At 38.4% G+C, this 25022-nt stretch overlaps 1 protein-coding gene across 3 annotated transcripts in view; it reads left to right on the top strand.

Moving 5' to 3' along the window:
* Positions 1–25022, top strand: part of FAM188A (family with sequence similarity 188 member A) — an 82499-nt gene that overhangs the window by 31957 nt on the left and 25520 nt on the right. For 2 of the 3 annotated variants that reach the window (XM_005687974.2, XM_018057150.1), the window contains 2 exons: positions 6373–6443; positions 11526–11606. In XM_005687974.2, the coding sequence (XP_005688031.2) occupies positions 6373–6443; positions 11526–11606 (152 nt within the window). Of the gene's footprint in view, positions 1–6372; positions 6444–10890; positions 10924–11525; positions 11607–25022 lie in introns of all 3 variants that reach the window. The other variant, XM_005687973.3, reaches the window with a different exon arrangement.

The raw sequence follows: 25022 nt of genomic DNA, 5'->3' as shown, positions 1-25022 counted from the left end.
TTGGCAACTCTGGCTAGATGCCAACTCCATAGCAACCTGACTTCTCAGGAATATAACAACCAGTTAGTGGTTTTTATAAAGCTCTTCACTTCAAAAATAGATTTCACAAAGTTCATGGCTCAAAGTGCATGTACCTTTACCTGTAAATGAGATGAATCAAGCTTTTTTTTGTATTTTTAAAAATTTTAGATATTCTAGCATTCTTATTAAAAAAGCCCTCCCCCCTCCATTTTTAAACTACAGATTCTTTTTAAAGTTTTCATTGGAGTATAGTTGCTTTACAGTGATGTTGCTGTCTACTATATCATAATCAGCTGTACATATACATGTATCCCGTTTTTTAGATTTCCTTCTCATTTAGATCACCACAGAGCATCAAGCAGAGTTCCCTGTGCTATACAGTAGGTTCTCATTAAATTAGTTATCTATTTTATGCATAGTAGTGTATATGTCTATCCCAGTCTCTCAATTCATCCCACCCTCCTTCCCCCCGTGGTAACCATGTTTGTTTTCTACTTCTGTGTCTCTCGTTGTGCTGCTTCAGAAAGACACAGGTGTACCATTTTTCTAGATTCCACGTATGCATTACTATATGATGTTTATCTTTTTCTGACTGACTTCACTCTGTATGACAGTCTCTGGTTCCATCCACGTCTCTGTAAATGGTACAGTTTCATTCATTTCTGTGGCTGAGTAATATTCCATTGTGTGTAGATTCTTTACTTAGTGACCTTACATAATTTCACCCCAGCTTATATTTTCAGCCATCATGAACTTATCGATGCTTGAACAGAATCCTGCTACTTAGCTTCATTTCTTTGTGCGTGCTGCTCCTTGTGCCTGAAGACCTCTATCCCTCCCATCTCTGCTTGGCCAGTCCTTCAGCTGCCACTGCTTGTGCTGTCTCCAGGAGTCCCCAGAGTCCCACAACTGCTGGTCATCTGTCTGGTCTCTGAGCATTTTGCCTTCATCATACTTACCACATTCTACATTGTTGTTGGGGGTGGATTTGAGTTTTTTTAAATTGTAGTAAGAATGTTTAACATGAGATCCACCCCTGCAACGAAGTTTTAGAGTATGGTATTAATTATAGGTATGAGATTGTACAGAAAATCTTACTTGTCTTATATAACTGGAACTGAAACTCTTCTATCTGTAGAATAGCCTCTCCCCATTTCCTCCTCCTCTAGCTCCTGTCAACCACCATTCTACTTTCCGCTTCTCTGAGTTCGTTTTAGATACCTCATCTCAGTGGAATCATGCAGTGTTTCTCCTTCTATGACTGGCATATGTCAGTTAGCCTAAGGTCCTCACGGTTCATGTATGTGCACACACGATAAGATTTCCTTCTTTTGTAAGCCTGAATGGTAATCCTTTGTATGGATGTTGCACGCTTGCTTCATTCATTCGTTGCTAGACATTTAGGTTGTCTGTTTCTCAGCTGTTGTGAACAGTGCAGCAGTGAACATGGGAATGTGGATATCTCTTTGAGATGCTCACTTCACTCTTTTCAATTAAATACACAGAGGTGGAACTGATGGATCATACAGTGGTTCTATTTTTAATTTTGGGAGGGGAACCTCCATCCTGTTTTTCATGTTAGATTCCCACCAACAGTGAACAAGGATTCTACACATCCTCCACAACACTTATTTATAATCTTTTCTGTTTTTTGAGAATGGTTACCCTAACATTGTGGTTTTGATTTACTCCTCTCTGATGATTGGGGATGTTGATCTTCAGCATCTTTTCATATACTGTTGGCCATTTGTATGTATTCTTTAGAGAAATGTGTCAAGTCTTTAGCCCAGATTTTTTTGCTTAGCATTTTGTTTGGTTTGGGGAGTTACGTTTTTTTACTTTTTTTTTTTTAACAGTGAGTTTTCGGAATTTCTTATATGTTTTAGGTGTTAACCCCTCATCAGATACATAGTTTGCAGAGAGGTTCTTCTGTCTTCATACTCCAGGTGATGCCTTTGTATTCCCACACTGTGCTTGACATTGTTCTTTTCAATACTTGGCCCTCAGGGTGTTTGTTAAATAAATATAGTGCAGGTATGTGCTTTCCAAGTCAATATCAAGTTTGAAAGGCCTAACAAGGACTTCTATAGATACCCTGACAGTAGTGAGAAGTGATAGTTGGGAGCAGAAAAGGGTATAGAGAAGCAAACTCGTGAATATATGAAACTCTACACTTTGATACAGTCTGACTGACTGAACACAAAGGTGGATAGACACTTAATCATGGTTAGTCTTAATTGCTAGGCTAAAAACAAGACTAAAATTCTGAAATATAATGACAGAATTATTAGAATTTTCTGCAAACTTAAACAGATTTCTTGGAGACTTAGTGAGAAAAGTGTAGTTAGTGTAACTAAATTCTTTAAATTTTAATATGTGAGAATAGTATGTCTTCACTGTAATTATAACATGGTACAATAATAAATATTATTAATGATGCACTTTAGCTATCAAAATAAGATAAAAATTTTAAGTACATAGGAGTGATACATTTAAAAAATATTACCATTCAAACAACATGGCTAAACATGTGATTACTGACTGCATCTGAATAATTCATTATTCAAGAGTTTTGAAAGCTGATTTGGTGTATTTAGTAGCATGATATTACAGATATAGTATTCCAGACATCTGTAAGGAAATAGGTGATGTAGTAATCAAGTCATAACACTAGATGGTGGTAAGTGATTTTAGAAATTAAAATGTGAAACTGTTTCTTCAGTTTAGTCACTCAGTCGTGTCCGACTCTTTGCGACTCCATGAATCGCAGCACGCCAGGCCTCCCTGTCCATCACCAACTCCGGGAGTTCACTTAGACTTACGTCCATCGAGTCAGTGATGCCATCCAGCCATCTCATCCTCTGTCGTCCCCTTCTTCTCCTGCCCCCAATCCCTCCCAGCATCAAAGTCTTTTCCAGTGAGTCAACTCTTCGCATGAGGTGGCCAAAGTACTGGAGTTTCAGCTTTAGCATCATTCCTTCCAAAGAAATCCCAGGGCTGATCTCCTTCAGAACGGACTGGTTGGATCTCCTTGCAGTCCAAGGGACTCTCAAGAGTCTTCTCCAACACCACAGTTCAAAAGCATCAGTTCTTCGGCACTCAGCCTTCTTCACAGTCCAACCCTCACATCCATACATGACCGCAGGAAAAACCATAGCCTTGACTAGACGGACCTTTGTTGGCAAAGTAATGTCTCTGCTCTTCAGTATGCTATCTAGGTTGGTCATAACTTTTCTTCCAAGGAATAAGCGTCTTTTAATTTCATGGCTGCAGTCACCATCTGCAGTGATTTTGGAGCCCCAAAAAATAAAGTCTGCCACTGTTTCCGCTGTTTCCCCATCTATTTCCCATGAAGTGATGGGACCAGATGCCATGATCTTTGTTTTTTGAATGTTGAGCTTTAAGCCAACTTTTTCACTCTCCTCTTTCACTTTCATCAAGATGTATTATTTGAACTTGAGAATATTTAGCAGAGAAGGCAATGGCAACCCACTCCAGTACTCTTGCCTGGAAAATCCCATGGACTGGGAGCCTGGTAGGCTGCAGTCCATGGGGTCGCACAGAGTCGGACATGACTGAAGCGACTTAGCAGCAGAGAATATTTAGTATTCCTTAATTTTAAGAATGAAGAGGAAGAAAAAATTTGAAAGGCTGTGGGGTACCATCTCTTCCTATCTGGTTGCTCACCCTCACTTTCTCTTTTTGATCTGAATGCTATGCCAATGATTTTCAGATTTCTTGTTCTCATGACCTTTATACTATTAAACATTATTGAGGATCCAAAAAAGCTTTTGCTTACTTGGTTTATAAGAAAATAATCACTGTTTTTTGGGTTGTTAAAAATTAAGACAGAGAAATAAGTCTAAAAGGAACTTAGACATCCCTGAGAATTCTAAGCAAAACTTGGAAACTAGCTATGTCTCTTCTGTGCCTTTAAGAAGCTAGTGAAAAATACAAACTATGTGTATACATGTCTTCTATTAATTTTGAATTTACAAAAATTAAAGCTTAAACAACCAACTCTTGGTTTACACCATCTAGATATTGTGCTTAATATTTACAACAAAGCAAATAAGTTGATATTATTACATTAATTGATAAAAACATGATATCCTACTGGAAAATGGACGATACATAACCAAATAGTAAAAAGGATGTAGAATTATATATATGTTGTGTTTATAGTGGATATAATTTTTTAACTACAAAAAAGATTCTTTTTAGAAATATGTATGGTCCCAAATTACTATTACAAGTTCAGTTCAGTTGCTCAGTCGTGTCCGACTCTTTCCGACTCCATGAATTGCAGCACACCAGGCCTCCCTGTTCATCACCAACTCCCGGAGTTCACTCAGACTCACGTCCATCAAGTCAGTGGTGCCATCCAGCCATCTCATCCTCTGTCGTCCCCTTCTCCTCCTGCCCCCAATCCCTCCCAGTGTCAAAGTCTTTTCCAGTGAGTCAACTCTTCGCATGAGGTGGCCAAAGTACTGGAGTTTCAGCTTTAGCATCATTCCTTCCAAAGAAATCCCAGGGCTGATTTCCTTCAGAACGGACTGGTTGGATCTCCTTGCAGTCCAAGGGACTCTCAAGAGTCTTCTCCAACACCACAGTTCAAAAGCATCAGTTCTTCGGCACTCAGCGTTCTTCACAGTCCAACTCTCACATCCATACATGACCACTGGGAAAACCATAGCCTTGACTAGACAGACCTTAGTTGGCAAAGTAATGTCTCTGCTTTTGAATATGCTATCTAGGTTGGTCATAACTTTTCTTCCAATGAATGAGTGTCTTATAGTTTCATGGCTGCAGTCACCATCTGCAGTGATTTTGGAGCCCCCCAAAATAAAGTCTGACACTGTTTCCACTGTTTCCCCATCTATTTCCCATGAAGTGATGGGACCGGATGCCAAAACCGGTAGACCATTCAGGCATGACCTAAATCAAATCCCTTATGATTGGAAGTGAGAAATAGATTTAAGGGCCTAGATCTGATAGAGAAGAGTGCCTGATGAACTATGGAATGAGTTTCATGACATTGTACAGGAGACAGGGATCAAGACCATCCCCATGGAAAAGAAATGCAAAAAAAAATTACAAATTACTGTTACCCAAATTACTATTATCCTGATACTTAATGTACGTTAGCTGAAAGCTGTAGTCTATGAAAAGACTTTATTACCATTACAGTTACATTTCTGATGTGGAATAGTCTGTCTTTTCATTTTCTTTGCTTTTTTTGCTCACTCTTATCCATTTCCATGATCATGTTGGTGATTCCCTAAAGCTTTGCATCCAGTTCTGACCTTTTTTTCTGTGTTCCTGAACCTTACTTCTAGTAATGTACCCATCTCTCTCTAGAAGTCCTCAAGGTCACTCAATTCGACTTATCTAAAACTAAACTCATGCTCTCTCTTCATACCACTTTAGAACCTAATTCTTTATTCTCTCTCTCGGTCAGTCACCATTTATCAGGTTCCCCAGGCTAGAAACCTTTAAGGAAGCTTTGACAAATTTTTCACCCCTTGAATACATTGATTTTTCATACTTCTTTGCCATTTCTTCTCTTTAAATTTTCTTCTTATCCTCTTCTTGGCCTGGAAAATTCCTACATATGCTTCAGGATTCAACTCAGATGTTAACACTTGCGTGTACCTACCCTAACACAGTAAACAGATGCCCTTAACACCACTGTAAGTTGTGTGTGTTCATCTAAATAAAGAGCACAGGTTTTCTCATCTGTCTCCTTTGGTAAGCTCTTAGCCTTTGTAAGGGTTTCCCTTGTAGCTCAGTGGAATCTGCCTGCAATGCAGGAGACCTGGGTTCGATCCCTGGCTTGGAAGATCCCCTGGAGAAGGGAATGGCTACCCACTCCAGTATTCTTGCCTGGAGAATCCCATGGACAGCGGAGCCTGGTGGACTACAGCCCATCAGGTTGCAAAAAGTCAGACACGACTGAGTGACTAACACTAGGCTTTGTAAACCAGGTACTGTGTTCTGTTCATCATTTCCCCAGTCTTAAGCTGCTGCTTGTGTTTATTTAGAGGAGAAAGGGATGATATCAAATGGCTATCAAAAGTTAACATTGAATATAAAGTTTTATAAATGCATTTAATGTACATATAAAGGCTCTATTACCTAATCTAATGGTATTTTGTAATGAACAGGACTATCGTGATGACTTGATGTGATCTCTTAACAGTAAATATATGCTAGACTTTTAAAGTACAATTTGGGGTGAAAGTAAACGTTTTGGTGTAGAATATATATATATGTATGTGTACAAATGTATTTATATTGAAGTCCTTTTCAGATCTGTATGCTAATGCATTGCTGACTTTTTTGTTGCAGAACTTCTTGGTATACATGAACAAGCTGCTGTAGGATTCTTAACCCTCATGGAAGCTTTAAGATACTGTAAGGTAAGTTGATTTTTAAGGTACTTTGAATGATTTTTATTCTCTTGTCCCCTGTTACAGAGAGCATTTTTCTCCTATGACAGCATATTTTACTTCACTGCTGATAGTGTATACTCTCAATTCCTTTTTCATCACCCTTTCTGAACTGACAGGCTTATCAAGGATAGAGTTAAGCTGGCCAATCATGCTGAGTTTCCTATTTTTTTAGGCTCATTCCTTTTGAGGGTCAGAGGCAGAACCCACTTTGAAATAATTTATGAAAACAGATATCCATTATTGAATATAAATAAAGTTTTTTATAAACTGAGGGGAGAGAATATCCTATTTGATCTTCCATACTGACAGTATGGTTCACTGAAACAACTGGTAATAAATATTTTGTCAGGCATAGTAAAACAATTTGTTAAATGCCTGAAATTCCAACTTTTGTCTATTTCATCTGAAAAATGATTTCACACTAAAAGAAGAAAGACCTAAGCATTTCACAGCATTAAACTCTTAACACATGTGCTAGGATTAGGAGCTGCCATGAAGCTCTCATTTTTTGATATGTATCTCATCACTTTTCCTGCATAATCTGAAATTACTATGGATATTCCAAATAGTTTTAAATGGAGTTTAAATCATTAATGATTTGCATTTAATAAAATGTTCTGATTTTGGAAAAAGAAGTAGATCTCCTATTCTTTTCCAGTTTAGAATGGTGGTTTCATAGCAGTGGTTTGAATGGTGGTGATTATTTTTAGTAACAGTAACAGTCCTTTCCTGCCTGCCTGCCTGCCTGCCTACCTCCCCTTCCTCATCCTCCCTCCCCTCCCTTCCTCTCCTTCCTCTGTTTCCTTTCTTTTTTACTAGACAACATTCATCTTTCATGACAACACTTGCACAGGGATGATATGGACATGATAATCAAATGATTTCATCCTGCCTTTATTCATTAATAGTAATTGTGCTGTCAAACAGTAGTAACTCTTACATTTTTAGTGACTTTAATTACACAACCTAAAGCTATTCTGAGGCAGTCTAGCGACCAGGGAATAAAGCTGTGTCTCCTCCCCAACACACCCATAAACAACCATTCCTATTCCAAAAAGTGTGACTGTGTATGCATATAAAAAAATGGTGACTAGAGTTAATGGGTGTTAATTAGCTTGATTGTGGTGATCTTTTTATAGTATATACATGTATCAAAACATCAAGTTGTCTACCTTAAATATATTTAGTTTTTGTATGTCAAAGATATTTCAGTGAAGCTGTTTTCTAAAAAGTGCCTGGAGTGTGTTTTGCAGGAAGATAGAGAGTGAAGGTGATAATGTTCTGAAATCTTCACCCTGTGGCCTTAAGGCCCTGATGGTCTGGATTCTCTGTCCTCCAGCCACACTGTCTCCTGTCAGTTCTTCATACATGCCAAGCTCTTACTTCCCTGGGTTGGAAAGGTCCCCTGGAGAAGGAAATGGCAACCCACTCCAGTTTTCTTGCTGGGAAATCCCATGGACAGAGGGACCTAGGTGGGCTACAGTCCATGGGATCGCAAAGAGTCAGTCATGACTTAGCTACTAAACAACAGACAAGCCCGTACCTGATGAATCTTTATACTTCTTTCATTTCTGCCTGGAATACTGCAGCTGAATGGATCACTCCTCTCTCCTTCAAGCCCTAACTCAGAAGGTACCTCAAAGGCCTTTTCCTGGACCATTTCCCACTGACTCTTTTTCACATTATTTTGTAGGAATAATCACTTTGTAATGACCTTTTTTTGTTGGCTTAGTTATCTTTTTTTTTTTTTAATCTTGAATTTTTCTGTTGTCCTTAATGGAATATTAACTCTATGAAAGCAGTCACATTGTCTTTCTGGGTACATATTAGATGCTCAGTAAACATTTGTTGAATGAATGAGCAGACAGTTTCACCAGAATGGTGAGCTCTTCTAAATACGTGCATTTGCTTTTCTTTAACTGTTAGGTAGAACAGAGGAATGTTTGTTTTCTGCCTACGATCATAGTGGGAAGTCATTAGCTGCTGTATATTCTGTTACCCCAGTATTACTGCCTTAGTACTACCCTAGTATTACCCGTCTAGTGTTGTAGCAGTAATTGTGGTGTTTTCTAGGGTTTAAAAGATATTTCTTATGGTAGGATACAGCACACAGATGCTCAGATAGATGAAAGGCAGAACGCTTTTGTTACTTACAGCTCTAAACAAGAGAAAGCTCTAAGACAGGAAGAGAAGGAGACCTATGGACAAGGCACCAGTAGGCTGCAGCCCTGAGGGGCAGCTTCCTATGGGAACTGGGGTGGAGTTGACTGGGGGGCCGTGCAACCCATGCCTGGCCCCGCTGTGGGCTGGCTGGTTTGAATAGATTCAGTGGGCTCTGGGCTTGGGAGTTGTCCCTTGTTGTCTGGTACCGGGCTCCAGAGCGATTAGGGCCATGCATGGTGGCCTGGAGGGTGGGAGAAGTATCAGGGAGGTTTGGACTTTATCAGCTGCCTTTTTTAAAGGAAGCTGACCAGCCCCTAGTGAGGACCTCGAAACTAAGTGAAGACAAGTATTTAAAAAGGAAGAAAGATAAAACTCTTACACTGTGGTGCTCATATGTATATAATTATAGCTGTCCTTCTGAAAATATATATATACTTGGAATTATATACTTTTTATCAAACATTTAGAGAAACAGCAGTAAGGAAATAATTGTGTTGTTAATGGATTTTGTAAGTCTGAACATTTTCCTTTTCTTTGATAGTGTAGCAAATTGCCCTTTAGAGTTAAAATGATCCATTTCATATTACGTTTATCATACGCACTCATTAAGACAAAGGAAACAGTCTCTCTCATGGGCTCTCTGGCTCTCTCGCTCCCTATCTCCATGTGTGCATGTGTCTATCAGACTGTACTGAGATGAAAGGTTGACTCTGAATGCTTTGGGGTGTGTACTTTAAAAAAAAAAAATAGAACTCCAATGCCGTAAAATTCACCATTTTAAAGTATATAATTCAGTGGGTTTTTTGGTGTATTCACAACTAATTTCAATACATTTCCTCACTCCGAGAAGATCCTCTACACCCTTTAGCTGTCACTTCCTCATTCCTTGCCAGCCCCTGGCGCCTTTTTGTGTCTGAAGCTTTGCCTCTTCTGGATAGTTCATCTAAATGGAATCGTACAGTATGTGGCCTTTCGTGTCTGGCTTCTTCTTTCACTTAGCATAATGTTTCCATTGTTCATTCCTGTGTATTAGTACTTCTTTTTTAGGACCAAATAATATTCTTTTGTATGATTTACCAATTTATATCAATTTTGTTTTTCTCTTTAGTAGTTGATGGACATTTAAATTGTTTCTGATTTTTGACTCTTATGAATAATACTGCTATAAACATTAATATATAATATTAACATAATAATGTATAATACTACTGTGAACATTAGTGTTTTGTGGACATGGTTCTATTTCTTTTGGGTGTGTACCCAGGAATGAAATTACTTGATCATGTGGTATCTACATAAGTTTTGGAGGAACTGGCAAACTGTTTTCCAAAGTGGGTGCACTATTTACGGCGTTTCGATTTATTTATTTTTATTATTACAAAACACTGCATGAGTTCAGCACTCATTTACCCTTTGATCCCACTGTATATACTTTTATCCTCATTTTTTTACTTCTACCTTAACTAAACACACACACACGCTTACACACGGATACATGCACACTTTTTCTAGAAGAGGAATTAAACGATGTCTAAACTTTCCATCACAAGAGGCAGCATGATGTAATGGAGAGCTGCCACATTATGTGTCGGAAAACATGAGTTTTAATTCTGACTCTATACTAGTTAGCTGTTGAATTCAGACCAGGCGCTGATCCTGTGTATCTTCCGGTTTCCTTATGTAGAATGGAAGGACTTGGCCGAAAACCTCTAAAACCCCTCAATTCTGAATCTCTGCTAAGCTTTGTCTTCTCCTTTGCCCTTTTGCTGTTATCTTCTCTGTTGTCCTCAGATCACCCTTCCTCCTCTACTGGTTGGTCATTGCGATTAGCACATCCAGCTCATGTCTCCCATCACAGGTCAAAAGATAGTTTTACTATCCCACTGCCCTCCTAATGATCACAATAAATTTCAAAGGTGGTTGAAAGCAGGACACCATAGGGAGGCTTTTGGCTGCCTAGTGATGAATAGTTGACCCTGACTGACTGTTGCAAGTAGCCACTTGGGATTTCCTAGCTCCAGTGGGGGTTGGGGCGTGGGTGAAGGTCTTTGTGAGAAAAGAAAACTCAGCAAATGTTATTGGTAAGGTTACTTGTTTTTTAAGAGTCCTTGTCCATCTAACACTGTGAATGACTGATGTGAATATGGTCAGATTTCACAGGTCAGTTTTTAACCTGTTGAATTTTAAGCTTGCTTTTTCTCTGTCACACAAAAACGATGCCCTTAAATTTTCGGTGCTGTTGTTTTTATAGGTTAACTGTGTAACCTTGAAGGCAGGCTATAAGGTATAACTTTTTAATATATTTTAGAATTAATATTGTGTAACTTTGAGTTTACTTCCTACCATAATCAAGTGAAAGATTCTTTAATATTCCTAGATGGAAGTATATATTTTGCTTTAGAGAGATTATTATATTGCTCTAGGTTCCTTAAAGACAAGATGTTCTTAAGGCTTTTTCTCTTATTTATTCATATATCTACTCACTTGTTAATTTATGATTATTTTCCTGATAGAGTAATTACCATCAGATTTATAGTTTTAGAGTTTGAAGTACCAAGCTGAAATTCTAGAAGTGGCCATTTTATCTAGGATCTTCAGTGAAACATGAGAACGATTCTTAGGGTTACACTAATTTCTTTTTTGCTGTGTTAAATCTGTATATTATTATTCTGGTGGAAAGATGCAGTATAAGCTTTGCCCTGACAGTCTTTATAACACTCATTTTTACATTTAGCATTTGACCTTTATGGTAAGGCATTCTGGCATAATCCATTATTCCATTTAAATATGAATTAGGCACTTTAGTGATGCTTCAAGGATTTGCTGGTAAATACTTAACAGGCAATATAAAATTTTCATTTTCTTATTTTACTACCTTTGTTCTAGGTTGGCTCTTACTTGAAATCTCCAAAATTCCCTATTTGGATTGTTGGCAGTGAAACTCACCTCACCGTATTTTTTGCCAAGGTATGCTTTGCAAGATCTCTTGTTGTTGTTGTTAAGTTTGACATCAGACAAACAGGTAATATTACGTCCATATTTAGTTTGAATCTTTATACAGAGTTCAGTGGATTGCTTCAAAATCTAAAAAGGCGATACTAAAGATCGTACTGCTTGCATGATTGTCCTGCTCTAGTTTTGGAGTCATTTCAGTCAAGTCTGTCCTGATTTAGTTATAATTTCTTTATCTTTACCAACTATACAAGTTTGACTTCTGATTTTTTTTAGAAATCACTGTGTTATGATGAAAATAATTGAAATTAAATGTTTTGAGTTACTGTTTTCTAGAGGATAAAAATTGAATTTACGTGATATAAAATAGTTTTAGTTACAACATCTAGGAAAATATTTTGAAATTTATTAATAGTTCAATGATTTAGAAGTCAGTTGCTCTTTTAGAATGGAATATTTCCACAGTTTTAGTATATATAGTATAACAATATCGAACTAGGTTAAATACATTTGAATATGTTTAAAATGTTTGCTCCTAGAAAACTGTTGCTAAATCAAAGGCTTTATAATCTTTCTCTTTCCACAATTGAGTGGTTTAGAGCTTTGAATTCAGAAGCCTTTGTTAGCATCCCAGCCTTGCCACTTCCTAACATGGCTCAGCCTCTTCGCCCATGTCTTTAATATAGGGTTTAGTAATAGGATCTTGTTCTTAGGATTGTTGTCAGGCTTAAATATAAAACATTTAGCAGAACCTAGTACGTGTTAAATGCCCAGTAAATCTTAGCTGTCATCGTCATCATCATCATCATTGCCTTTTTCATTATTCTGGTATGCCTGTGTAGACGTGCTAGATGTTGGACTAAAAGGAGAAAATAAATAATTCTATTTTTGATGTTTTTTAATCCTGTTGCACTTTGCTGATTACTCAGCGTGCTCTTTCAGCTTGTACTTGTTACTGTTCTTTATTTGTGTCTGTTGTAAGAAGTATGAATTATATAAATTGTACTAAAGACTAAAGTGACAGTGCGAGTTTTAGTGGATCTGTTTCATTATTTATTACTGTATTTACTTTTATTGTGCTGGCAAACATCCAGCAAGTGGGTTTAGTGGCAGATACAGGCTTAACCTTTCCTTACAGGGAAAGCTATAAATACAGTTGAAAAGGACAGACCTTACTGATTTGTTGTATTTCATCTGACAGCTTTTGCTGTTCATTTCCCTCCTGAAGTAGAGAGGAAGAAGTTAAAAGCAAGTGTAACCTGCAGAAACTAAACACCTAATTCCCTGACTGAAGATTTCATCATTTGACTAATTTTAGTGTCAAGTGTTATAAATTTCCAGAAAAGGAAATCAGTTCCAGTTCACATACAGAAATGTGTTATCAAGCCAATTATTAATTATTTTTATCACAGCCCTATTCTTTAGCATTAGGAAAACTATTAAATTCTATGAAATATAAAAGACAGATAAAATGTGTTTTTTAATTTTAACTTTTTATTTTGTATTGGAGTATATAGCTGATTAACAATGTTGTGATAGTTTCAGGGGTGCAGCAAAGGGACTCAGCCATATATATACATGTATCCATTCTCCCTCAAACTCCCCTCCCATCCAGGCTGCCTCATAGCATTGAGCAGAGTTTCCTATGGACCTACAGAGTTTCCTGTAGGACCAAGGCCCTACAGTAGGACCTTGAAGATAAAACTGTTTTAAATCTTAAATTTTATGAGTGATTAAGAAACGATTTTGTTGTCAAAACAGCAGAAAAGATTTCATGGGAAATTAATACAAGCAACAGTGTCGGTTGAGCTATGTAACAGTGCAGACATTCTGTTTTCAAGCATTGATAATAGGTATGTCGAGAGTGTTGTGGGAGTACACACCTTTCTGTGAAATACACACTGCCCCCTACCTGTCCTGGTTTGCTTCATTGTTCCCAATGAAGTTCCCTTCGTTGTTCCCAAGATGCACATTTGTTCCTCTCAGGCCTTTTGTCGCTTGATTCCTGGTCAGTAGTGAGCCTTGTGTAGGGCAGGGACTCTCACTGATTTTCTTATCCACAGACCTCAGCCACATGCAGTGAAAAGTTGAATTGGAGCCATGAGGTACATACATAGAGAAAAAACAGAGACCTTGCAACACCAGTTGCATGTAGGCCTCAAAACATACTCAGTGTACACTGTGGAAATCATTCAAGACTTTTAAATGTTTGTTTGTGTTTGGCTGCATTGGGTCTTCATTGCTGGCTTTTTCTAGTTGGGATGAGTTGGGGTCCCCCTTCGTTGGGGTACGCCAGCTTCTCATTGCAGTGGCTTCTCTTGTTGTGGAGCACAGGCTCAATAGTTGAGGCGCATGGCCTTAGTTGCCCCATAGCATGTGGGATCTTCCTGGATCAGGGATTCAACCCATGTCCCCTGCATTGGCAGGTGGATTCTTAACCACTGCACCACCAGGGAAGTCCAGTCAAGGTTTTTAAATCTGTCTTCATTTATATGCATCCTCAAAACTACTAATAATCCTAATAGGAAAGTGCATGTAAATTTAAAGTGATTATAGAAGTTTATGTTAAGATTTTAGGTTCTTCTGCTGTTATAAATTATAAAATTTGTATATTTCAAATACCTTATCTCTCTTTTAGAACTCTTAAATTGTGTGCTAATTGTTTTGACACTTACCTCTGTGTAGTTTAGTCGCTCAGTCATGTCCGACTCTTTGCGACCTCATGGACTGCAGCACTCCAGGCTTCCCTGTCCATCAACGTATAGGGAATTCATTAGTTTCATGAATAAAGCCTTTGCACAAATTTTCCACATTTAGGTTCCAGTGAAATTTATATCTTCTAAAAATGTTTTTTCATGACTCACTCTGAAGCTTCTTAAAAGCATGGGTACTTCTTTTTCAGTGAATTTTAGAGCAATTGAATTTGGATTGCTTGCGCATGGTATCTTTAAACATGTAAAGAATTTTTCCCTTTGAAATAAACTGTTACAAAGCTGGAAGAACATGTAAATGATAAATGATTTTAATAATGTGCTCAGTCTCTGTCGTGTCCTACTCCTTGCAACCCCATGGACTGCAGCCCGCCAGCTCCTCTCTCCATGGGGATTCTCCAGGCAAGAATACTGGAGTCGGTTACCATGCCCTCTTCCAGGGGATCTTCCCAACCTAAGGATGGAACGAACCCAGGTCTCCTGCATTATAGGTAGATTATTTACCATCTGAGCCACCAGGGAAGTCCAGTATTAATAATACTTGATAATATTTACTGGGTTCAAATTTAAATTTTTCAAAATTTTATTCATGTAGCGTTTGCCATTTAGATAATATTGTAAACTTTGTTGGTTTTTACATTACAATAAGATCTGTTATTTGGTCACACTTTCTTGGATATTTATATATTTGAGTAAGTGATTTTGGCAGTGAATTTATTTTTGTTATTATTTTTTATTTGTTTTTGGTAGGTTTACCCACTCGTATGTTCCTGACCTGAAATAACACAATTTCCCCTCTCTCTCCCTCCCCCAAAACTTAAAGTGAATATTGATACCTTTTTCTACAAAACTTGTGTGTTTGTCAGGAAAAGTATTTTGTGTATGCTGACTTCTTTGTACTGATTATGATGAAATATTTAAAAAGCATGTTTTAAGGTCATGATTTTAAAGGCAGTCTATAATTTGGCATTATGTTGGGTTGGCCAGAAAGTTCGTTGGGCTTTTCCATAAGCTGTTACAGGAAACCCAAATGAATTTTTTGGCCAACGCAATAAAATGCCTTTGTAAAGCAATAGACTTTCTCATGTGACTTATACACTGGAAGTGATTATAGTTGCAGTTCTCTTCATTTATGTATGTACCCATTTCTTACATATTTACAGGGTTTATTTACTATGCGCCTGGCATTATGCAAGGTGCTGTGAATACAGTGGTGAGGAAAAAATAGATTAGGTGCCTGTTGTGGATGTGTGCATTCTCATGGAGGAGGCATTAATCAAAGAGTCACACTTAAAAAATTAAAGTTGTGATGGGTGCTGACAAAGCACAGGTCTCTAAAGGTGGATTAGAGGAAGATTAGGGATGTCTCCTTGAGAAATTGATGTTGAAAATGAGCCCTGAGGCATCAGTAAAATTAAGCTACAGGGAGAGGGAAAAAAGCAGTTCCTACAAGGGAAATAGTTGGAGCAAGCAAATTACTGCAGAAGAAAGGACTGTGGTGCGAACAGCTGAGAGAGAAGAAGGGGAGCCCTGAGACTTGGAGGTGGGGGCAGGAGGAAGCTGCAAAGGCAGACAACCTGTGCGGCTCTCTTCTAAGAGTAAGGGCAGCCACGAGAGTTTAAAAGTCGGCGTTGGGAGTAGTTTGAGGGAGAGATAGGAAGGAAGGGAACCGGACCAAAAGTACATTTTGAAAAAAATCACTCTGGCTAACTGTAGAAAGCAGACATTGAAGGGTATCCTAGGGATTAGATAAACAAGACTCCTGTAGTCTTCCTGGTGAGCAAAGGGTAGTTTGATCCAAGGTAACAACTGTAGACATGGATAGAAGTACAGCTGACCTTTGAACAACATGGGTTTGAACTGATTTTACATAGATTTTTTTTCATTAGTAAATGCTACACAATTTCTGGTTGGGTGGATCTCCAGTTGGTTGAATCTGTGGATACAAAACCACAGATACGGAGGAACTGTGAATACACAAGGCCAATTATAAGTTTCCTGTGAGTTTTTGACCGTGCTGAGCGTCCGTGTCCCCAACCCCTGCATTGTTCAAGGATCAACTGTATATAAATTTGAGAGATTTATTCCTGAGTTGACAGAACTTGGTGATAGATTGAGATAGGTGAGGAGTGAGAAGTCTAATGAGATGTGTGTTTTTAATTAGACCGTAGACCCTCAGAAAACTCCACAGCTTTGCGCTTGTCGAACGCACCTACTCACGATTAAGGCCATTTATTTTTCTTTGGCTACATTGACAAGGTCAAGATAAAGCAGTGAAACGGCCCAGCCAAAATAACTCCACAGTGAGGTTTACAAGGCCTGCCCACACAGACAGTGCTTTTTAGTCTCTCACATATTAAAAGACCACCAAGGATCATGAGACATTTGAGAAATGTTAATGTGAAGAACAGAAATCAGAACAAATAGGGAAAAGGAGCTCACAAGATTAGAGACAGTGTAGGACAATGAAGGCATCAAAAGAAAATTTCAAAAAACCAAGAACCATAAGAGAATTTGTGATGAATTCCATGAAGCTGTAGAAGCCGTGAGGAAAGGACATTTGAAGGACAGAAGAGAAACTGGAAACTTCCTGAAAGAGCTGAAAGACAGATTGGAGAATGCCTGCCCTAGGTCGTGGCAGTAGCTTCCTGACGACCGTGCTGTGGCCCTTCATGGAGCCTAATAGCTTCTCAATTCAGCAATAGAATGAGCCCATTACATGGAGTCGCTTCATGTCACTGGCTCCCTTTTCACTAAGAGTAGAAGCCAGTGTCCTTAGAGTGACCCCCCTCGGCCCTTCCTCGGCTCATCAGACTCCCCATCACCCTGTAAGCGTGTTTCTTGCTCCTCTCCCCTCCTGCCCTGCTTGGCCAAGGTGGCTTTTCCTGTACCTCCCGACGGGAAGCAAGCCCTCCACCCCTGCGCTTGCCTTTAGGATCTTGGAGCAGACGTCTGTATCAAGGATTCCTCCCTACCTTCATGTCGTGCATGGCAATCCGAGCGCAGGCTGGAAAAGAATCTCCAGACAGAGCATTTCAGAAGGGAGTGATTTTATTATTAAGAAAAAAGAGCTGAGATAATGAGGGCACTGTGAGCACAGCGGGCTGACCACCTGGCAGATCAGGGAGAGCTGACTTAGAACTGTGGGCCTGTTCAAGAGAAAGCCAACCCCTTTCGTGGATTAGTAGTCAGTTTCTATAGCCTCAAGACAAAATTCTTGCTGAAAGGATAGCATTAGGTGATTGGTTAGGGTGCTATAGGGTGAGGACTCAAGTGGGCATTTTTACCTAATACGGAGTCAGGGAACTGGCTGGTAAGGATGTGGGGACTCATGGCAATGGTTGCTATGGGGCTCAGTCAGTTCTGGGAGATGACCTTGGTGGGGGACTCTGTGGCCTTAGTACAAGGCCTCACACCTGTGACCTTGGTATGGAACTCTATACTTCAGATCAGGATTCAAGTCTTAGTTTCTTAGTGAGGCCTTCCCTGGGACCCTTTATAAAAATCTCAGTCCCTCCTCCCTTTTCATTAACAGTCTCTCTCCCACTTATTTTCAAAATAGATATTTTTTAATTGAGGTAAAATTCATGTAACAAAATTAACCATTTTTAATGAACACTTTTGTAGCATTTGGCACTTTTCACAATATTGTGTAGCCATCACCTGTATCTAGTACTAAAACATATTCATCACCCTGAAGTAAAACCCCAAATCTACTTAGCAGTTACTCCCTATTCCTCCTGCCTGGAATCCTAGCAACCACCAGTTTGCTTTCAGTCACGATGAGTTTACCTATACTGGATATTTCATGTAAATGAATCATACAGCGTATCACCTTTTGTGTCTTGAGGCTCATCCTTATTTCAGCCTGTCTCAGTGCTTCAGCCCCTTTTCTGAAAGAATGATACTCCACTGTGTGCATGTAACACAGGGTGTCCACTCATCAGTGGATGTGTGGTTCGTTTCTTCCTGTGGTTATTGTGAATAGTACTGTAGCGAACATCCTACACAAGGACCTGTGTGAGTCCCTATTCTCAATTCTTTTGGGAATTTGGTATCAATCTAGAACTGGAATTGCTGGGTCATATGGCAGTTTTATGTTTTAATTTTTGGAGAAATGCCAAGCTGCTTCCCAGCAACTATACCATTCTACATTCCTACCAGCAGTAAACAAGGGTTCCCAGTTCTCCACATCTTTGCCAGCACTTGTTACTGCCCCATTATTAGTATTGCCATCCTCGTGGGTGTACAGTGGTGGTTGTGGCTTGATTTACATTTTCCTAGTGACTGATGATGTTGATCATCTTTTTTGTGTGCTCTTTGGCCATTTGTATGTCTTCTTTGAGGAACTGTCTATTCACGTCCCTTGCCTGATTTTGAATTGGGCTGTTTGTCTTTTTATTGAATTGTAAGGTTTTTTAATATATTCTGATTACTAGGCACATAACATATATTTTACTTACTTGTTTTAGGTATTATCTCACTAGTAAGCTCCAAGATGGCAGAATTCTTGTCCACTTTGTCTCTTCCTGTTTCTGGCACCTAGAACAGTGCCAGGTTCAGTGTTCATGCTCTGTAGATTTTTGTTAAACAGATGAAGAAAGAAATTAGCAGAATACACTGAAGATTTATTTCACATTGTGATGTAACCATGTTGATACTTGATAAAGGGGGAAAATGGAGCTGAATATGCTAAATTGTTTTTTATCATAAGAATTCAATAGATCCCTAAGCTTGAAATCAAGAAATAATTGTTAATGCTTGCAGTATCCTATATGGAGACAAAAATAGAACTTACTTTTACTCTTTGGCCTGATCAACTTAAATACACACACATACATACACAGATTCTTTCTCCTGATGAGTGAATAAAAAAACTTGGGGTATTCATAAATAATCATTTAAAAGTCTGTCTTCATGGTTTGAGGATGGATAAGAAAATTGTTTCTATTCAGTGAAATAACTTCTTTTTCTTTTTGAGATGAACAGTATATTTTTAGGACTCTCACATCCATACATGACTACTGGAAAAACCATAACCTTGACTAGACAGACGTTTGTTGACAAAGTAATGTCTCTGCTTTTTAATATGCTGTCTAGGTTGGTCATAACTTTCCTTCCAAGGAGTAAGCATCTTTTAATTTCATGGCTGCAGTCACCATCTGCAGTGATTTTGGAGCCCCCCAAAATAAAGTTAGCTACTGTTTCCCCATCTATTTGCCATGAAGTGATGAGACTGGATGCCATGATCTTCGTTTTCTGAATGTTGAGCTTTAAGCCAACTTTTTCACTCTCCACTTTCACTTTCATCGAAAAGCTCTTTAGTTCACTTTCTACCATAAGGGTGGTGTCATCTACATATCTGAGCTTATTGATATTTCTCCTGGCAAACTTGATTCCAGCTTGTACTTCATCCAGCCCCGCGTTTCTCATGATGTATTCTGCATAGAAGTTAACTAAGCAGGGTGACAGTATACAGCTTTGACGTACTCCTTTACCTTTTTGGAACCAGTCTGTTGTTCCATGTCCAGTTCTAACTGTTGCTTCCTGACCTGCATACAGGTTTCTCAAGAGGCAGGTCAGGTGGTCTGGTATTCCCATCTCCTTCAGAATTTTCCACAGTTTATTGTGATCCACACAGTCAAAGGCTTTGGCATAGTCAATAAAGCAGAAATAGATGTTTTTCTGGAACTTTCTTGCTTTTTCTTCTCTTTAATCATCAGTTTTCCCTTTGGCTCATTAACTTCCTTTTTTACATTTGGTGGTCACCGATTAAAATTATTTAGCTCACTTTGATATTTTCTTCTTGAATTGGAACTAATTATGGAGCTAATTTTCAATGCAGATTCAAGATGATGCTCTAAATTTGACAATATGATACTTTAATAGTATTAGAATTATGTCTATAAAAGGATAGACAAATAAATTTAGTGTTTTTGTTTTCATTGTGCATTTAAATCTTTGGAATGGAAACTGTTGATTGAACATAAAAATAGTTGGAACCTACCTGTGACATCTAGCTTCATCTTCAGAAGATCAGTGACTAATTTCCTTGATAATCCATTTCCAACTTTCTTTTGAAGCCAGGAAGATGAGTTTTACATTCCTTTTTGTTCTCTTTTATGGTTATAAAAGGACTCCTTGTATACTGTGTACAGAGTGTTGCGTTTGACCTTTCCTATGATAAAACAGGTTTCCTTTTAGATAAGTACACATGAAAACACATCTCTGTTTAAATGCAAAGTATATGGAGAAACTGAATTTAATGCAAAGGAGAAACAAAACATTGAATTGTTCCTGCATGAGCTGACTCTTCTTACAGTGGTATCTGTTACTGGGAACTGAGATAGAATTCTTTATACAGAGCATGCTCTTTTTGTGTTCCTACTCTTTGGTGTAACATTAGCAGGACTACTGCAGTTACATGTTAGAACCTTTTTTAGGGCGTTCAAAAGTTGAACAGTTCTACTTTATCATGAATATATTCCTCTACGTGTATTAACACGATTTTAAGGAAAAGAAGCAAAATGATGCTTTATAGATTTTATTTCTCATAAAGAAAATTCACTTCTATGTATCTTTCATTACTGATAAAAGTCTTAGGACTTGGAATATAATTAGATTCACAGTTGGGCATTTTTTAATATGGTTTTCCTATGTATTAATACGGTTTAGTCATCCTATCCATTTATCCTAAATAAATATTAGAGTTTTGTGCATTTGTTTAAATTTCATGCCTTACTTGCCTGAGAAAGGATAATGGATTTAAGAGCTAAAATATTACTGTTTGTAGTTTAAATCATAAAATATTATTGTTTGTAGTTTAAATCATAATCATTACTGTTTGTAGTTTAAGTCCATAAATCATAATTTTGTGTCATATTTTAGTATTGTTTTTTATGAACTTTTTTCTATTATCTCAGTCATGTCCGTGGTATTATGCAGTTTACTGAAACTAGTAAACTCTTTCCATTTGAATTTGTGTCTTGTAGCTTTTTGTTACATTAGAACCCAGATAATTGTCCATGCAAGATACAGTACTGCTGATACATGCCTAAAGGCATTCTGTTATGAGTAAAGTCTATGAGTTTTCATTTAGAATCAGCATTGATAAGTCTGTACCTCTACCTGTCCATCTAGAATTGATGAAAATAATTGTGGCAAATAGAGTGGGTTGCAGGAAAGGCCTTAGCATATATTTAATGTATGATGAAAGTGAAATTGAAGGTTGCTCGGTCATGTCGACTCTTTGCAACCCCATGGGAACTATATGGTCAGCATCTTATGTGCACTCCTCATTCAGGCCTCTATGCAACCCTGTGAAATAAGTACTGGTTTCATCTACATTTTAGAGTCTGGGACCAGTGAGAAATAACACCTCCTGGCTAAAGCATGAATTCTGTTCACTGAGCTTTTAAATACTTCTGTCCCTTAGGAAAACAAATTATTAGACTAGGGTGAACTAGAGACTGAAAGAGGGGAGAGGTGTGCAGAGGAGATGGCATTGGAATTAAAGGACATAATGTATATTAGATGAAAAGAGGAATGTGCTCTAGGCTTGGGAAAAGAGTAAGCAGAAAGAGATGTGGGATATGAAGCTCTGTGCTGTATTTGGAGAATAATAGTTGGCTCATGATGGCTGAACTATATTCATTGTGCTAAGAGATAAGATGGAAGCAAAAATTGGGATTAGATACAGCACCAGCTGGCATAATCATTTCTCCTCTGACATCTCACTGTACTATGCTTATCTTGATAAGCTGTGCATGCTTATCTTGATACGAAAGGCTAAACATGAGCATCCAGGTCATGAATGTAAAGCCTGTTCATGGAAGTGGAACAGCCTTCTTAAGAACTTTCTCTCTGAAGCTGTGATGAAACTTACAGAGTATTAGAAGTTGAGTACTGTCAGTATTTTTCACCGTTTAAACCTTGTTTAAAATAGTAGAAAAGGAAGGAGGATGTGGAAGGATCTAGGATCAGGGATGTCCCTTACTTTGCACTTACACTAATCCAGGACTACGAAGTTTAAATAACCAGTGTAGTGTTTTGTGGACCATAGTGTCAGTCATCTTTCTAGGCTTCTGTTTTCACAAGAAACATAGGAAGTGTATATATGTATATGGAGATTCCTTCTGTGCAGCTTATATGGTTAAAATTCACGTCGATGGGTAGCATGGAGGAATAGAAGAGGAAGAAGCAGGTCAAGGATGAACAGGACGAGCAGATATTATACGTGTGACATAAACTAAAACCTCAGCCAGAATGTTAGGGTTTAATTCCTTTTGCCAGCTTCCTGAAGTCACAACTAATCCTAAAGTTTGAACAGTTCACACAGCAGTATTCAAGAAGGGTGGGGTGGGGGCAGTGAGAACAGTCACCTCAGGCCAGAGCAGGCATTTGGCTACTGAAATCATCTAGAACTACCTGCATATGACGATAATAAAGAGGAATTTGACCAAGTCCATTTTATTATGTTTAAACTCTGCAGACAGTGTCCCCTCTTTTTGCTGTGCTGAGGCACACTCCAACCGTCTCCCCAGACACACACCCTGATGCTTCTCTTAATTTGCAGGGTGGCTGCACATGTCCCGCAGGTGCCTGCCTCCTGCCATGAGGACTTCACAGTTCTCCTGGCACAGCCACAGGTGGCCCTCACAGCCCCCAGGAGCTGGCAGGATGTCACTTCTGCTTCTGTTTCTTTGGCCAACAATGGCACCTAACCAAATCATGATGTCAGTGGGGCTCAGGAGTAGATCTCTGCCACAGAGAGGTACTGCAGAGCCCATGACAACAAGCAGTGATTATACTCTCACAGGGAAGAGCAAGGAATTGACATCGACTATACTGTCTACCACCCTGGGCTACTGTGGGGCCAGGTAATGTCACAGAGTTTCAGTTTGTTTAAAGGATATAAAGAGTCTTAGCCTAGAAATGAGGAATTTTTGACCATCAGATTGATTTTTGATATAATATGAACATCTACCATTTTAAAAAAAGCCAGATAATCATTTTTCTTGAATTTTGTAGGTATCCTTGTGCCTAGAGAGTAACAGCTTGTATTAGCGGTTTTCTTCATGACATACGGTAGTTAAAGGGGCAAAGAGCTTTTCTTGGCTCAGTTCTTCAGAGTAAACAAGAGAAACCAGAAGTTATTCTGGATGTCCAGGAGAGCAGGACACCTTAGGCCTGAGGGATGAATTCTTTGGCATAAAGCAGTGGAGAAGGCTGGAGGGATCCCTGCAGTGAGTGGTACAGTCATAACGATAGGGAGAAAAAGAATCCAACCAGTGTTAATATAATCATAAGGATTGCAGCGCGTCATATCGAAGACTTTCCTTCCAATGCCTGGTTTTGTTTACACATTTAGAGTTTATGTTTCTGTGCAGAAAGAATCTTGAAGGGTTTTGCTTGTGTATTTCCTACTCTGACTTCTCCGCTGACACAGCATAGGTCAGCACACAGCAGTGAGCTGTTGTGGGGTAGCTGGGACTGCTGCAGATTCGAGCAATCATGGAAGAGTGAGAAGAAAGGCCACTTTCCTACCTACTTTAAAGACCATTAAAAAAAAATTATTTATTTATTGGGCTGCATTGGGTCTTGGTTGTGGCAGGCAGGATCTTTTGTTATCATTGTTGCAGTGTGTGGGCGCTCAGTAGTTGCTCCGCCGCATATGGGATCTTAGTTCCCTGACCAGGGATTGAATCCGAGTCCTCTTCATTGGAAGGTGGTTTCTTAACCACTGGAGCACCAGGGAATTCCCTACTTGAGAGCATTTGATAACTGATTTAAACTCTTTATTTCTTAGTAGTTCCCAAATTATTTTCCTTAAGTAGTTCATGAGCAAAGTCAATATGGAACATACAATAAAGTGATTTTTAAAGCAAAATTTTACTTAAAGTCTAAAGGGAAATTATATCCCAGTTAGCTGTGTGTATGTGTGTGTGGAAGGACTCCTCATAACACTATAAAATGTCTGCAAGCTAGAATGTAATTTATATGTGCGTGATCATTCCTGAAAATAGATAAGGTTCTCAGGGGTTCTTTGATTACTCATGACAGCAGATTGCTCTTGATAATGATGAAAGGTATAATAAATAAGCTTAAAAGACCTTTCTGGTAATGAGCTACATACTTACATCTAGCTAACACACTGAACACTGGCCTTCCTTATGTTTCCGTAGGTATTTTAGAAGCATAGCTAATGTTACAACATTTTAAAAGGTTTATGGTGGACAGAGCTACACGAAAAAGAGATATTCGTTTCATGACTCTAGGATATTAGATAGTCCCATTACACCTCAGGGTTTTTTTGTTTTTTTGTTTTTCCCTTTTCTTTTATAGTACTTTGCCAGTTAAGGAAAGTTGGATGAAGCCAGATAACTTTAAAAGCTATATTGTTTAGCAGTCTCTGTTGACCAGTAAATTGGCTAAGAAGTTATTTGCTATAATATTCCTGTCATTAAAGCATCTGATGATATTTAACTAATGTAGAGAACTACTTTAAAAATAAAATTAATGTTGATGATAAATCAGAATTTAAAAGTATTGCTAATTAAAATATTTGACTCTTAGGTTTAGATTCTCTTGTGGGAGTACCTTAAATAGTTTTGGATGCAGTACACACTGAAATTTTCTCCTAAGTACTGCAACTGGGGAAGAAAAAAAAATGCTCACAGTTATCCTTGCTGCCTTAGATAATTTGGAATTACATCATTGG

Source organism: Capra hircus, chromosome 13 (assembly GCF_001704415.2).
Source record: "Capra hircus breed San Clemente chromosome 13, ASM170441v1, whole genome shotgun sequence".
NCBI lineage: Eukaryota > Metazoa > Chordata > Mammalia > Artiodactyla > Bovidae > Capra > Capra hircus.
The sequence above is the reverse complement of the archived record's forward strand: the minus strand, read 5'-3'. Positions and strand labels throughout refer to the sequence as shown.